Here is a 15,761-nt window from a genome sequence, read left to right on the forward strand (position 1 = left end):
ATTGGGGTCGGGGAGGGTAGAAAGGTGAGGGTTCTGGTGGAACAGGGTGACAAGGTTGTAAGTTAAAGCTTGGGGTAAAGGAGAGTTGGAAGGCGAGGCTAGGGGTGGGGAAGGTGAGTATTAGGGTGGGGAAGGGTAGGAAGGTGAGTATTCGAGTAGGGGGAGGATGGCAAAGTGAGGCTTGGGGTGGGGAAGGGTTGGAAGGTGTGACTAGAGGTGGGGGAGGATTGGGAAGTGATTATTAACGTGGGGAGAGTGGCAAGGTGTGGCTTGAAGTGGGGAAGGGTAACAAGGTGAGATTTGGGTGGTGGGCAGGTTGGCAGGTGTGGCTAGGAATTGGGGAAGGGTAGAAGGTGAGTATTGGAGGTTGGAAGGTGAGTATTAGGGTGGGGAAGGGTGACAAGGGATGGCTAGGGGTGAGGAGAGTGGCAAGGGAAGGTGCTCTGGGAGAAGGTAATTCTCCCATTTATTTTTAAAGTAAGGAAACAGCACAGTACTACAAAGGTAAACTGAAGGGTATGATAGGGTGTCATATCCCAGTTTTCTCTACAAGCATCCTGCTCCTGTGTTTCACCTTCTCAACCCGTGTGTAGCTTTTTGACTATTCCACTATCACTAGGAGGAAATGAGAGGCTTTGCAAGCAGGTAATGCTACAGAAAGCATTTCTGATAGATTTACTATGTTCCAATCCAGTATTTGTAAACTGGCAGCTGCCGAACCCTTTTTCAGACTATACCCCAATATTTCCCTCCCACCAATTACCAAAACCCTCATTTACAAAGGGAATTATGGGGATAAAAGCTTGCACTTTCCCAGACGGCTACAGCATATACAACTTGCATTTGTGAAAAGGACACCCTGGTGTTCCCTTCTCCCTCTGAACCGCCTCTCTTGGCGAGGGGAGAACAATACTGTCAAATGGCATACAGACCAGACAAAAGGCTGAGATTGTTTGGAAATGAGGGAAATCTTCCAGGTCTGAATGCACAGAAGCAATGGCAGAGACAAGGACTGATATGGGAAGCTGTGGAGTAGAAGAAGAACAGAGGCTGGTGGGGAAGAGAAGAGGGAAGGTGTGAGGAAAAAGACAGGACAGGACGGAGTTCAGGGCAAAGGAATTTGACAGCAGGAGAGGGAAAGGAAGGGCAGAGAGACTGGAGAGCGAAGAGATGATGGGGGAGCAGGAATAAAGCTACCTTTGTCACTGGGTAGGCAGAACGGCTGAGGTGAGGTAGGGCAGGTGTGGCAGGAGGAGGGGAGCCCAAAGAGAAAGGAGGAAAGACCGGTGAGAGTAGCTCAGACTGGGATGTGACGGCAAAGCAGGGGTGGCCTCAAGCACTCCGGGGCTCTCTTACCCACTTGGACACGTTGTCCACGGTGCCTGTCTCCAGCAGGCAGATGCCTCGGTGGAAGCAGAATCCCTCAGCGACGGCGGTGCTGGCCAGAGTGCCCGAGGCTGGCAGAGGGACAGTGCTGGGCGCTCCTGTGGGGCAGCTGTGCTGGGGGCGGCTGTGCTGTCCTTGCTGCAGGGTAGAGCTTAGGGTAGAGCTGCCGTTTATAATCAGCCCTCTCTCATAAAAAGTCATACTGAACTAGAGGCATCAGTAGTCTGGTCACATAGAGGACACGTCATGTATTTTACAATATACCTAATTAAAACTCAACTGCATTTAATAGCTACATTTCTAATAACTGTCATTTGCATAAAACATATATGAGTACCAGTACAAAAACCAACAGCAAAATATTGATTTTACTGCCACTTGAAAAAGCTGCTTATGCTTCCTATTCTTGCCAAACAACAGAAAAAGTGAAACGTTCATAAAAGATGCAACCCTTTATTTCAAATGACCATTTATCTACAAAGTTATGTTAGTCAACAAATTGAATAAATAAGTATGGTACAGTCATTGATACAGTCATTGATAAAGTCTTCCAAGGAGTATAAGTGGGTCTTGAGTTAATAGCTCTAAAGGTTGCTGTACAAGATACCTAATAATAACACTGTATGTTATATGAGGTCTGCAGATGGGTAAAGCCAGTTATAAGCACTAGGACAGTGGTTCTCAACCATCCTGATGATGTGACCCTTTAATACAGTTACTCATGTTGTGGTGACCCCCAACCCTAACATTTATCCATTTTACAGATGGAGAACACTGATGCAGAGAGTCTTAGGCGACCCCTGTGAAAGGGTCGTTCGACCCCCAAAGGGGTCGTGACCCACAGGTTGAGAACCACTGCACTAGGAGCTTGGCTGTCTCAGCAAAGAAAACCCTCTGATTGCTTACCTTTGAGTTCTTGCTCCTGGCTGCAGGATCCTGGACTGGAAATTATCGTCCATATCTGGATTCTTAGTACAAAAACCCATAATGTTGTCCAAAAATACCAAAGAATCAGGAGTTGTTCACTTTGTGGTGAGATTTATCTGTGAAAAATGTATATAGCATTGAAGTCCACAAACTTTTGGTTTAGATAGATTATCTATTCCTTAGAAGCCAAGCAACGGCAGACTATCTTTAACATCTCTTGCCTTGAAAACCCTATTAGGGGTTGCCATAAACAGGGGTGTAGCTATGCACAACGGTGCTCAGGCAAACCCAATGTCTCACCCTGAGTGCCACTCTCCTCCCTTGCAATTGCTCCTTGCTCCCCTCGCAACTCTGCCCTGGCTCTGAACTCCCCGTGGAGTTTGGGGCATGGGTGAAGTTGAATGCCAGCCAGCAGGACTGAACTGCCACCTTGAGCTCCATGTGGAGTTTGGGAGCAGGACATGCTTGTTTGACGCTGGCTCAGCTCGGCCCAGTCCAGCTTTAAACTGCAAGCTTTAGGCATGCAGCTTAAAACTCAGCCTGAGCCCTCACTGAAGGTGGAGCTTGGGGACAGCACCAACCTACGAAACTGGAGCCAATCAGTCCAGCTGATAGTTTGATGCTGGGCTGAGTGGGGCTTGGATCAAGCTTTAAACTGCAGACTTGAAGCTGGACCAGAGAGAACTGAGCCCAGCATCGAATGGGACCGCCCCACTTCAATTGTGCCCTTGTCCTGAACTCCATGGGGAGTTCAGGGCACAGCTGCTAGGCAAGGAAGCAGCCTGGCAATGCGTAGGAATGTGACTCTCCCAAGTGATGTCCAGGACTCTAGACCCTGACACCCCCTCACACCCCTCACTATGCCAGTAGGCACAAGTCAGATATGATTTGACAGCAAAAAAATAATCCTGCTTATGCTTTGAGCTTCCTTATCATACATTGTACCTTCTTTTTGTTTATTTTCTTTTTTATTTGGTGCACTGCATCTCACCAGCTATTCTGGAAAACTGTTGGGAACCTGTCCTGCAGTGTGGAAGAAGCCATGTTTTTTACAGCTGTTCTCATGCTTTTTCTTTATAATGTTTCAGCTCATCCACCATATACCATGTGCTTTAGAGTGAAATTCTACCCACATGAACCCTTGAAGATTAAAGAAGAGCTTACCAGGTATTTTTTGTTGTCTGTGTATTAACTGATATCTTAGGATCATAGGCAACTGTATCATCCTGTATACTAAACATTTTGCACTTCTGCTAACTTTCATTTTGCATGCATTTTTAGGAGTTTTAAAAGGAGGTTTGGGGAGCTTGAAAGGGGCTCTTCGGTGAACAGTTATGTAAGACGTCACTTGGCAAGGCATAGAGTAATAGCTGTGCAGGTCAGAAGTCTGCAGTGGGGAGGTGAGGAGTCAGAGAAATTGCTCCCTTCTGCCTAGTCCATGAGCACTGCTACCCAAGAGGCAGAAGGGAGTGATTTCATCCCCTTTCCTCCTGCAGCCTCCGAACTCTGCTGGGGGAGAGGCTGGAGGTCCTGCAGCTGTTAGTGCTGTCTGCTGATGAACTGTGAGATCTAGCCCATGGTATACACATTCATGCACCTGAACCTTGGCAGCAGATTCTGGGCCTTTCCCCACTTTTCCCTCTACCACCATCGAGCTAAGCAAGCACTCACTCACTCACGCGCGTCATTTCTGAAACGCCCGCCTTCTTGCTTCCCCTAACAACCACTGGCTTCTGCATCGGGTGCGTCAAAGTCAGCTGTGTTACTGCTTTCTCCAGCGCCAGGAATGACACGCACTGAGGGGGCGTGACAGCAGCAGCGTTGGGGCGGCTGTGTTGTCACCGCCCCTGTAGTGGGGAGTGCTGCGGGACCCCGCGGTACTTGGCCCGAGTAGCGCGCAGCAGAAGGTAAGTGGGGAAAGGCCCTCTGCTGCAAGCTCTGGCATTGTTTACTATAATGATCTGTAATGCATACACAAAATTGAGTTTACTAAACTGTTCATGGGCAAATCCTTTATAAATACAGTTGTGCAAACCATGAGGTTCAGTCCCCTGAGAAGGCTCAGGGCCCTTCACAGGATATGCTGGGTTCAAGAATCTAACTGTTGCAAAAGGGAGGGGGACTCCATTAAAGGAAGATTTTCTGTGTCATTATGGGAGTGGAATATACATGCTTGATGAATGGAAAATGCTACAGTGAAAAAATACATCTCCTATTTTTTATAGAAACGTAATTAAAAACAGGGTGGTGACTGATTGACTTCTTGATCTTTTTTTTTTTTGCCTTACTTGCTTTTCAGTTGGAAGTGTAGGTTCAAATAAGCAAGCAAACAAATGAAAAACAAGCATCCCTCAAATCCGCAACAACAAACCCCGCACTGTGTTTTGGCAGGAAGCATTATAAACTATTTTGTCAAGGGTAGTACTATTTCAAATTACTTCTGTCTGGAAAAAAATTACCTCAGCATCCTCAGGGAGAGGCTCTGTCAAATGCATGTCTGTTTATTTTGACAGCACACTGAATAGAATTTACCCTGTTTGCTGACAGTGCCAATTTTCTTCTGTGGGTTGTAATGATTTTTCACAGAGCAATGAGTAATATTGTTATATATCATGAGAGGAACAGTGATCCTAAAGTCATAAAATGTAGCAAAAATAAGTGTGCTGCTTTAACTCCCTTTTAACTTCTTTTTGTAACATTACCCATTGCATTTATAATGGGACTCGAAAGGTGGGAAATATTTTATAAACTGATGTCTTATATCTGTTTTCAGAAGTGTTATTGTATGAGGAATTTGCTATTCAGTAATCATTTAATTGATTTCCAGTTATCCCCAAAGAAGCAACAAGCAGACTTCTATGTTTGCAAAGGAAATTTTTCAACAGCTAATTGCATCATGCAATAAAATAAACAAGGAAAACAATTTAACATTATAAATTACAATTTGCTTTTATGCAAGTTTAGGCTGCATTAGATTACAGGTGGGTGTTTGAACAAGGAATGCTCCGTCATATTTATTTACTGTATGTATAGTCTACCTTTCTCACTCTCAGAGAGGATTACACAATGTAAGCCAATAACAGTCCATAAAAAGAGGCACCTACTAAGCAGAGTGTAGGATGATACTATAAATATCAGGAAACATCTAATGAACAATGTACCAGGACTGGGATTACCGAAGTCTGAATGAGCATAGTATATTAGGCATGATACAGAGTGTTGATATAACGAAGAACCTTAGTGGAAAACAATGACACAACAATAGGATAATGTGTGCAGCAAACTGATCATACGTCCTATACAGAGTCCCTTTCCCATTATAAAGCACCTTCCCTGAACTTTTCTGTTATAGTATAACCCTGCTGCTTTATAGAAGAGCTGTCCTGAACAACTCCATTTCACATACTTGGTGGAATGATAGGGACATGGGAGCCCTCCTGACTTCAGACAAGCAATTCCACAAGGTGAGGGCTGCAACAAAATGCCACTTCTTATATTCAGGAACTAACCTCAGAGAACAAAATTCACTGGTTTTTGGCTGCTAACTGCAAATGACCAGCAACTGAGGCAAGATTAGGTTACTGTTCATTTAGTTACATTTGTATCCCACCCTTCCTCCAAGTAACTCAGGGTGACATACATTGTTCTCTCCTCTTCCATTTTATCCTCATAACAGTTGCAAATGAATTCCACCCAGACACATGCCAAAAAAAGTTACTTGCATCTTTGGGTGCTGCTTCAAATGGATCCTGAAGCATTCTAATTTTCTTTCCATGCTTATGGCAATCAGTCAGTCAGTCTGTTCTGTAATTCCGCGTACAGTAGATTCAGTACTTTGATGTTTTTTTCAGCATTGATATGTGAATTCCCATGCTTCTGAAATTTTAGTCCACTACAGTATAAAAGGTTTGAAAAGTTACCTTCACTAACTTGCTTTACAAAAATGTTTAGTTTTGCTTCAAGAAGCTTTCAATTCAGAATACATGTCACACACAAACTTTTCTTTCCCCTGTAACCTTAGATTTACCATGTTCAGATGCTCTTTGATATGAGTGAAAAAAGCCAAATCAAAAATTCATTCAGGGTCAGAAAGTACTTCTTGACCTTTTCCTTTCTCTTTGAGAAAGACATCAACTTCATGATAAAAGACTGATTTTTTTTTGAAGATTTTGCCTTTGCTAAACCGTCTGACTTCTTCTGCATGGTACAATATATCTGCATATTATGCATCTGAGAGAAAAATTTGAAAGTGACAATGAGTGTGTCCGGGGGTCGCTGCAACGGAGCACCAGTGGAGGGCCGGAAGAGCAGGGAAGCGGCCACGTGGCAGCTCAGCTGGGGCTTGTCGGACCAGCAGCTGAGTGTTGGGGTGAGGCAGGGAACGCCCCAGAAGCCCCGGTGAGGGCTTATAAGGCAGGAAATGACGGGCGGGAGAGGCTTGGCGCGATGGGACGTGGGAGGGCGTTGTGGAAGCCGGGAGGTGGAGGGGAAGGAGCAGAAGGAGCAGGAGGAGCGGAAGGAGGAAGAGTGGGAAGAGGAGGGAGGGAGACTGACGGCGGCACCCCTAGCAGACGGGCCGGGAACCCGAGCCTAGTGTAGGGAGGGTGCTTCTCCCCCCTCCGTTGGCACCCTGTGGTTCAGGCACCTGACTTCATTGAGAGCCCCAAAGACCGGGGCTACTGGCGAGGAGACCAACACCTCGGAAAGGGATGGTGGGACGGCTTGTCAGCCCTGCCCACAGGAGAGGGAGGGAGATTGCCACAGAGTACGACCACGATGCTTGATATAATTAATGCTAGATATAATATGCACTACACTTCTCCACTGAAGAATCTTACTGCACAAGGCTTGCTGATGGACAATGCTGTGAAATTGCATGGGTTGTATACTATTTCATTTCAGTATCTCTTCACTGATTCTTGCAACTACATCAGTTTTACTACCTATCATATTTTTGCACTACCAGTTGTGATGCCTTTCAGTTTATTCCAGTTCAGACCAATATTTTTTACTGCTCTACACACCATTATATACAGGGTGCTGTTATGGCCCTGTTAAACTAGGTAACAGTGCCCATACACATCACTGCCTGCCAGTCAAGCCTCAGTCATGAGAAGCAAATTGGCAGCTGAGGAGAAAGGAAGCTGAGAAGTATGGGCACCTTGGGCTTTTTAGCTAGCAAAGCACCCAGAATGGCCAAAATGCTAGTATAGAGGATAAAACCAAGACGGGGCTCACAGAAGGAACCATGGAGACCCCAAGAAACCCTGTTATTATATTTTTTGCAAGCAAGGGACATGAAGAACAGCAGTAGGTGATACCTCTTGATGCAGGGAGAACTGTGTGGAAAATCCCTTCAGAGTGAAAGCAGCGAATGAACTGGTTGGAGGGCCTCACAGAATGAGCTCAGGGGCAACATGTGACCTGTGGGCCACAGGTCAGGGACCCTGGCTATGGATTAATTCCTTCCTAAAACATTTTCTACATTATCTTACATTCAACCCTTTCCCTCAGTACATGGAAATATGAAAAAATATGAATTCATAGTGTCAGACGATCTTATATTTCTCATACAAAACTGTAACAAGAATGAAAATGAAAATATTAAATGCTTCTGTAGTACTTGTATCTGTTCTCACTAGAAAGGTGAACAGTTTCTCAGATTTACTCTTGGGCTTTCTATCATACCCCAAGTAGTGCAAAATGATTTACACAACTTGACAGTGTTATTATAAGTTACTAGAGAGGCTAGTGCTTTGCCTCAAAATTATTATTTTGGAGACTCTTTAAGCACATTGTCATTGTGAATTAAAACATTTTACATTATCATTTTTTTACATTATCATTGCAACAACTTATCTCTCTCGAGCCACCTGTAATCAGGAAATGTGCATGTTTAAAAGTAGGCTTGATGCACTATGATGGCCAAAGATTACATTAGGGAAATCCCATTAAAAGGGCCGTTACAAACACAGCACAGCAATAATGGATTTTATAGTGTTGGACAATGCTAATAAGAACTTTTGAGCTATTAAAAAACACAATTTTCCAGACAGAAGGGCTGGGATACAAAAGGTATTTAAGTACACAGATGGCTGTCAAGGAGTTGTTTTGACTTACTTCCGTTGAAGAGCAAGCCACATCCATTGAGACTGCCTCCAGTTTCAAAGGCAGTTTGCCATGTGATATGAAGACACTGTTTTTGCTTGGAACAGAGGCTCTGGAAGACTTTTTTTTTTGTTTGGAACTAGTTGGCTTTGGGTTTAAAATGCTGTTTGAATAGACGTAGCATACAGCATAGTTCTACTGGAGGGGTCTCTACCCCAAAGTTCTTTCAGATTCTAAATGCAATTATTCCATAGGAGATATCAGGGAAACAGGATAAAAGAGAGTAACTTATTTCAGAACACTGTGTAGTAAAGGTACATAAAAATATTTACAGAAAACTCTTAATTGTGTCAACTACTAATTACAGAGAACAGTTTTTATAGGAATTGTGTGGATTTTATTGTCATTATTGTAAGCTGCCCTGAGCCCTCCAGGAGAATGGTAACCTAGAAATCAAATTATAAATCAACAAAATAACAGCCAAGCCTTTATTTTTGAGTTGAATATTAGACTTTCTTCAACCGCAGGATTCTCATAGAGTAAATATCAGCTCTTCCCAGAAACCACAAATCTTTAGCGACTCTTCTGGGTTCTGAGGCAATTGTAGTCTCCTTCTAAAGCAGTCACTACACTTGCCTGCTTTATCACAAAAGTCAGGCTGAGAAATCCAAAATCTCCTGAGAGAAGCTGTTCATTTTACCTCCCGTGAGCCCAAACCCTGTCTCCAAACATTCACAGTTTAGCCTATTTAGCTAAAATAAACTATTCAGTTTCCTTTTTCAGAATTCCAGTTGCTAACAACAGCCAGGTCTTTTCAATGTCCACCTTGTCCTTGAGCTTCTTTCTTTCCAGAAATTGGCCATGCAATGCTTTGTTGTGCCAGCTTTCAGTCCTCATTTCTGGATGTTGCAACCCATGTTTATTTATAAGTTGTATTTTAAATCTATATTGTTCATTTTTCTTTAATCTTTGCATTATTGGAATGTGATATATAGAGTGGGAAGAAAATAATGACCATAATTGAAATTTTAAAAGTTAATACATTTTGAGCAATCAAATTTTTATGAGACTAAACTTTCTTTCCTGCGCTGTCTCTATGAAGCCTTAGCATTATATTATGAAGTACAAAGGCAACATACATCTTGTACATGTAATAACAATTAGAAGATGTGTCTTTTTTACAAATATACTTTTTCTATATGATGCAGGTACCTCATGTATCTACAAATCAAAAGAGATATTTTCCATGGCCGTTTGCTATGCTCTTTTTCTGATGCTGCTTATCTGGGTGCATGTATTGTTCAAGGTAAGTGCAACAAATAGCATCTTGACAGAAATATTTGTTTCAATATCAAAGGCTATAAAATATTTTAAAAATGAATTGTAATTAGTCATACAACTGAACTGTCTTCAGTTTCTGCCCTGCACTATGTGGAAGTGAACCAGTGTGTAAACTGAATGCAACTGGCCTTTCAGCTGTAGCAAACAGCCCTTGTCTGACTCCCATTCCCCTGCCCAATCCTTTGCCTCATGCTGCTTCAGCAATATTGAGGTACTGATAATCCTAGTGGTTTTGATGCTGCCACAGGAGAACTGGAGTCAGTGTGTGTGGAAAGTGGGGGACAGGCAGGGATAGTGACACTTCTGCCATCCTTCCTACCTGTAGCTACTGCTACTTTCAGCACAGCTGTAGTGCATTCATTTGACCTTTATTGGCGTAAGAGAGATTATCACAAAATACATGCATCTGAAGTCATTTAAAATCTCTGAAACTTAGATACACAGCTGTAGTTGCCTCAGACAATTAAGGTTGGGCTTATAGCAATAAGTGGTTGGGGATGGTATAGGCCATTATGTACTCAAAGGGACAACCCAGAACATAATACATGATTTTAGAAGAATTCTCAAATAAAAATAATAAAACGTTAAATAATAAAAACAAATATTGTTATCTGCCCGCTCGTTTCCAATAGAATCCTGGGAAATTTCATCCATCTGGCAACTGTTAAGATAATTTGCACAAATCTTTCTATGTGGATGATGCCTGTTTTTTTTTCACTGGCTAGGAGTTTGCCAGCTTATTTATAAAACATTTTATTCTCTTCCTCTCTTTTCACAGCTGAGCTTGGTGACTATGATCCTGATGAACAACTGGACAATTATATTGGTGACTTTAAGATTTTTCCCAAACAGTCCCAAAAGCTGGAAAGAAAAATAGCTGAAATACATAAAAATGAATTCAGGTAATTTAGCTTAATGCTTGAAAGAACTGTTATATGTTGGTTCCTTCTGCTAAAAGGAGGTTTGTGTTTTCCATCATGCACATTACTTTAGTGTGGGCAAAACAGATATGCATAAATTTAAAAATTCAGTATAATACACTCACATTTGTAGATAGCAGGTCTTGGTGTTCATGATGATAGGATAGCTTATAATGTTTTAAGCTATAAGGGAAATATACTTTAATCACACAAAGCATAGTAGAAGCAACACACAAAGAATTAAGCAGCTTATATGAAAAATATATTAGCTAAAAGACTAGGAGAGGCTCATGAAAGGAACACTGAACTTTGCAGAAAGTCTGGTAAACACCTAGGAATTCGGGAATGACCTCTCACAAGAGATAAGGAAGCAGGCAGAAGCTTACAAAATAGATAAAGGCAAAATAGAAACTTAGTTGATATAGTAGCCGTTAGTTGTTATAGAAACCTTTACATAAGATGTTTTTGATTAAGGTTTTGACCAAATAAATGTGCAAGGTGGGTGAAGAGTGGGGTGATGAGATGATCAGTCTGTACATCCTCTTGAACCAGACAATGCGCAAGGGACAGGGAGGTATGTTTTGTACATGTATAAAATATGCTACACAGACAGCAGTGCTTCGAACCCTCCTCCCTTCCGCTTGCTATAGGAGAGTTCCCGAGCTGCGCAGTTTTTGAAAGAACAGTAAATCATTTGAACACTGAGACTTTGGGATGGTTTTATTTTTAAACTGGCCAGAGCTTCTGCTCTGAAAGCTGGGGCTTTTGTCCTGCGCCTATCAATGATTTCATAAGAACATAAGAACATAAGAAAGAGCCTGGTGGATCAGATCAGAGTCCATCTAGTTCAGCAATCTGCTAATCGCAGTGGTCCACCAGGTGCCTTTGGGAGCTCACGTGCAGGATGTGAAAGCAATGGCCTTCTGCTGCTGGTGCTCCTGAGCACCTGGTCTGCTAAGGCATTTGCAATCTCAGGTCAAAGAGGATCAAGATTGGTAGCCATAGATCAACTTCTCCTCCATAAATCTGTCCAAGCCCTTTTTAAAGCTGTCCAGGTTAGTGGCCATCACCACCTCCTGTGGCAGCATATTCCAAACACCAGTCACCTTGATGCGTGAAGAAGTGTTTCCTTTTATTAGTCCTTATTCTTCCCCCCAGCATTTTCAATGTATGCCCCCTGGTTCTTGTATTGTGAGAAAGAGAGAGAAATTTCTCTCTGTCAACATTTTCTACCCCATGCATAATTGTATAGACTTCAATCATATCCCCCCTCGGACGTCTCCTCTCCAAACTAAAGAATCCCAAACACTGCAGCCTCTCCTTTAAAAAATTTTTTTTTCATGCAGAATATTGTTTTCCTTGCAGGGTGCCAAGGACTTCAGGGCTATGCCAGTTTTGCTGAACTTAGATCATAACAATTTGGACCAATCCAAAATGTATTTGTCTTCAAGCATGTGGAATAATAGGCTATCATTGTTAGATCTGAAACTCAGCTATAGCCAAAATTTAATCAGTTGGACCCAGGCTTTCATTTGCAAATATAGCATCCCCATTTCTAGGCATAGTGTTGCATAGGTGACACAATTTGGAATGCTGAGTATTTTGCAGAGAAAGGATGCTTGATATTTCTCCATTTTGGCGTCAAATTTCTGAATCCAGACTGGGATTCCCTACACTATTTGTGGAGATATTTTGGGTTTTAGCATGTAGATCATGGCTGGAACAGATTGGTTTCCCTTACAGAAGTAAAACTGGGCAACACCTGCTAGTGAACATTTAGCTGCTGTTGTCACTTCAGATCTATAGGTAGACCATTTGAAGTTGTACCTAAAGGTAATGCCAAGATACTTAAATGTTTTTACTTGCTTAATACATGAATGACCCAGAGAGCAGCTAATTGGTTGCCAGTACCTACAGAAAACTACATTTTTTATTTATTATAGTTTAACATTTATGTTATTCCACTGTTCTTGATAGATTTTATTTGCATTTCCATGCACGATGTCCAAAGCAGTTTTGAGTAAAACCAACAAAATACAATAAATAAAACGAAACAGAAGGTGAAAAATGAGCAGCAAAAATGATAAAATGAAAGAATATAAAACATCAGTTAAATGTCAGATAAAAAAGTAAAATAATTGCACCAGCAGTAGAAGAAGACGAAGAAAAAGAAGAGGAGGAAGAGGAGGAGGAGGAGGAGGAAGAGTTTGGATTTATATCCCCCTTTCTCTCCTGCAGGAGACTCAAAGGGTCTTACAATCTCCTTTCGCGTCCCCCCTCACAACAAACACCCTGTGAGGTAGGTGGGGCTGAGAGAGCTCCAAGAAGCTGTGACTAGACCAAGGTCACCCAGCTGGCGTGTGTGGGAGTGTACAGGCTAATCTGAATTCCCCAGATAAGCCTCCACAGCTTAGGCAGCAGAGCTGGGAATCAAACCCGGTTCCTCCAGATTAGATACACGAGCTCTTAACCTCACAGTAAAAATAACTTCTATTCTGTACCAATTGTACCTATGTAGCATATATTTACATCTCACTGTTCCATCTACATGGAACATGTTGAAACAGCCCTGGTTACAGAGTTTGTTGCAACGACAGAAAGAATGGGAAAGACTTCAAGGAGGAATTCCATGGCAGAGCAGGTGACCTGTAATCACAGAAAGAACTCCAGTTTCACCAAAATTTCACCCACAGTATGTTTCTGATTGGACAATGTGTGCTATGTGATACAATAAATATTCTTACCCCTAGTATGATATGTGTGTGTCCAAAATATCATCAACTTGCAACCCCTTAGCATTTTCAAGGCAAGAGACATTTATGGTGGTTTGATATTGCCTGCCTCTGTGTAAGTTGAGAGCTGAGAAAACTGTGACTAACCCAAGGTCATCCAGAAGGCTTCAGGCAGAGGAGTGGGGAATCCAACCTGATTCTTAACTACTACACCACTCTTAACCATGCTAACTCAAATATGAAATACAAATATACATTTAATATGAAAAAATCTGATGTGAATCATATATGACAAAATTGTGACAGTCACTTTGGGTTGGGACCCCATCCATGTGCCTAGAACAGTGGTTCTCAACCTTCCTAATGCTGCGACCCTTTAATACAGTTCCTCATGTTGTAGTAACCCCCAGTCCTAACATTTATCCATTTTACAAATGGAGAACACTGATGCAGAGAGTCTTAGGCGACCCCTGTGAAAGGGTCATTCGACCCCCAAAGGGGTCCCGACCCCCAAGTTGAGAACCACTGGCCTAGAACCTGAGGAAGTGGAAAGAGTCATATTTGTATACCTTGGATGATCAAAAGGAGCTGGTGATACCCGTGGTGGTGAACAACTGTCTGCACACCAGCTGGTCGGTGTGCAACTGCCTGCACACCATGTGGTAGCCGAAACAAGCAATCAGAAGCCTCCTTGTGAAGAGCAGCAGTGAGACATGGCCAGGGAGGCATGGTAAAGGGCTTGTAGGAGAAAACCTGGAGTAAAGGGAAGACAGTATTGGAGGAATAAGGATAGTAAGAAGGAGATAGTAAGAAGGAGGGAAGGTAAACTAATCTATAGTTATAAATGCTGCCACCATAAATCGCGTCCCAGGCTTCAGCCTGGGACGACGTTGCAGGGGGGGAGGAAGGAATGCAAACCTCTCCCCCACCGGCCGGCTGAGCCTGTCACGTGGCCGGGTACCGGCACGTGACGAGGGCTTCAGAGCAGCCTATATAAGGGCTGCGTCGGTGGGGGCCGGCCTCTTTTCGAGGCCGGCAGGTTTGAAAGGAGACTGCTGCCTGGTAGCGTTTCTTCTTTGGCGGCCTCGTTGAGAGAGGGGATCGCACGATCCTTCCTACACAGCCTAGAAGGGAATCAGGCACTGGAGGGAAGCGGGGGGCGTGCAGGGAAGTCCCCCCCCCACCCCCCAACCTGCCTACTTTAAACGGGTGGCGTCGACTTTGAACGGGCGGCGTCCGCTCGTTAGCGGGTGCTTGTCGGGCAGGGGAGCGATCGGAGCGAGCGTTGGCACGTCCGCTCGGTCAGTGAGCGCTTCCTGGCCTCGTGAGGGTCTGTGAGTGCGGCCGTCTCCCTGCCGCTCGGGGAGCGGAGAGCCGGCTTTGTGCCTCTCGCGGGTGTGGCGGTTTATTCGGCCGTTCGCTCCGGCGTTGATTTTGACTTCGGCTTGACCGCGGCCCCGCCGCCTGGATCGTGCCTCTCGGCTGGCGGAGAGCGGCGGCCATTTTGGGCCGTTGTTTGCGGCGGCCATTTTAGGCCTTCGTTTCAAGCGCGCTAGAGCCGCGCTAGTCCCTCCATAACCCTCTCCCCCTCCCTTCCCATAGGATATCAGGCAGTTTGGTTAGTCAGGTGGAGAGGATTTCAGGCCATTTCGTTCGTGGATGGGCCTGCCTATCTAAACGAACAAGCAGCAACAAACAAACAAGATATTTTCTGCTGGCTAACACTGATAGGTTTATATTATAGTTGTATTTTATAGCTCATAATAAGTTTACTTTGCAGTTGGCGATATTCAGTGGGCATTCTGTACCATGGCCACGAAGCCAAAAGCTACCAAAAAGAGGTCACGGAATGTGGCACGGGCCGCGGCCAGTAGGGCTTTGGCGCAGCAGCAACTGGGACCCACTCTAGTAGTAGCCCGGGAGGCTGATGCGGAACACCCCATGACAATCTGGGGATGCCCGCCACTCCTGCTCAATCTGGGATTCTTGCCTCCCCTTCCAGCTCGGCGGCATGTGCCACATCCGCTGTGGGCCTGCCAGCACAAATTCAGTCGGGGCAGAGCCCGCCGGGGTCGCCGGTACAACCAGTGCCTGGTACCCCCCAGGTCCATCAGCTGCCTCCTTTCCACTGGCGGGGCCAAGCGATCCTGCAGGGTTCGTGGCTCCGGCTGCTCAAAGTGGTTTACCTACAAATTCAAGTGCTGTTTTCATGTCATGTCCCTACCCATATGCTCCATACGTGGGCATGGGCATGAATGTGAATCCTGGGATGGTTTGGCCAGGGCAATTTAACCCCGCCCCTGGCTTTGGACAATGGTTAGGAAGTCTCGGGGGAAGCCAACAGGTG

At 44.1% G+C, this 15,761-nt stretch overlaps 1 protein-coding gene across 3 annotated transcripts in view; it reads left to right on the forward strand.

Annotated features, from left to right (window-relative positions):
• The window catches only part of FRMD3 (FERM domain containing 3), a 178,454-nt gene that overhangs the window by 114,982 nt on the left and 47,711 nt on the right, over positions 1-15,761 (forward strand). For all 3 annotated transcript variants that reach the window (XM_048504705.1, XM_048504706.1, XM_048504707.1), the window contains exons 4-6: positions 3,402-3,480; positions 9,630-9,727; positions 10,541-10,664. In XM_048504705.1, the coding sequence (XP_048360662.1) occupies positions 3,402-3,480; positions 9,630-9,727; positions 10,541-10,664 (301 nt within the window). The remainder of the gene's footprint in view (positions 1-3,401; positions 3,481-9,629; positions 9,728-10,540; positions 10,665-15,761) is intronic.

Source organism: Sphaerodactylus townsendi, linkage group LG07, assembly GCF_021028975.2.
Source record: "Sphaerodactylus townsendi isolate TG3544 linkage group LG07, MPM_Stown_v2.3, whole genome shotgun sequence".
Lineage (NCBI taxonomy): Eukaryota > Metazoa > Chordata > Lepidosauria > Squamata > Sphaerodactylidae > Sphaerodactylus > Sphaerodactylus townsendi.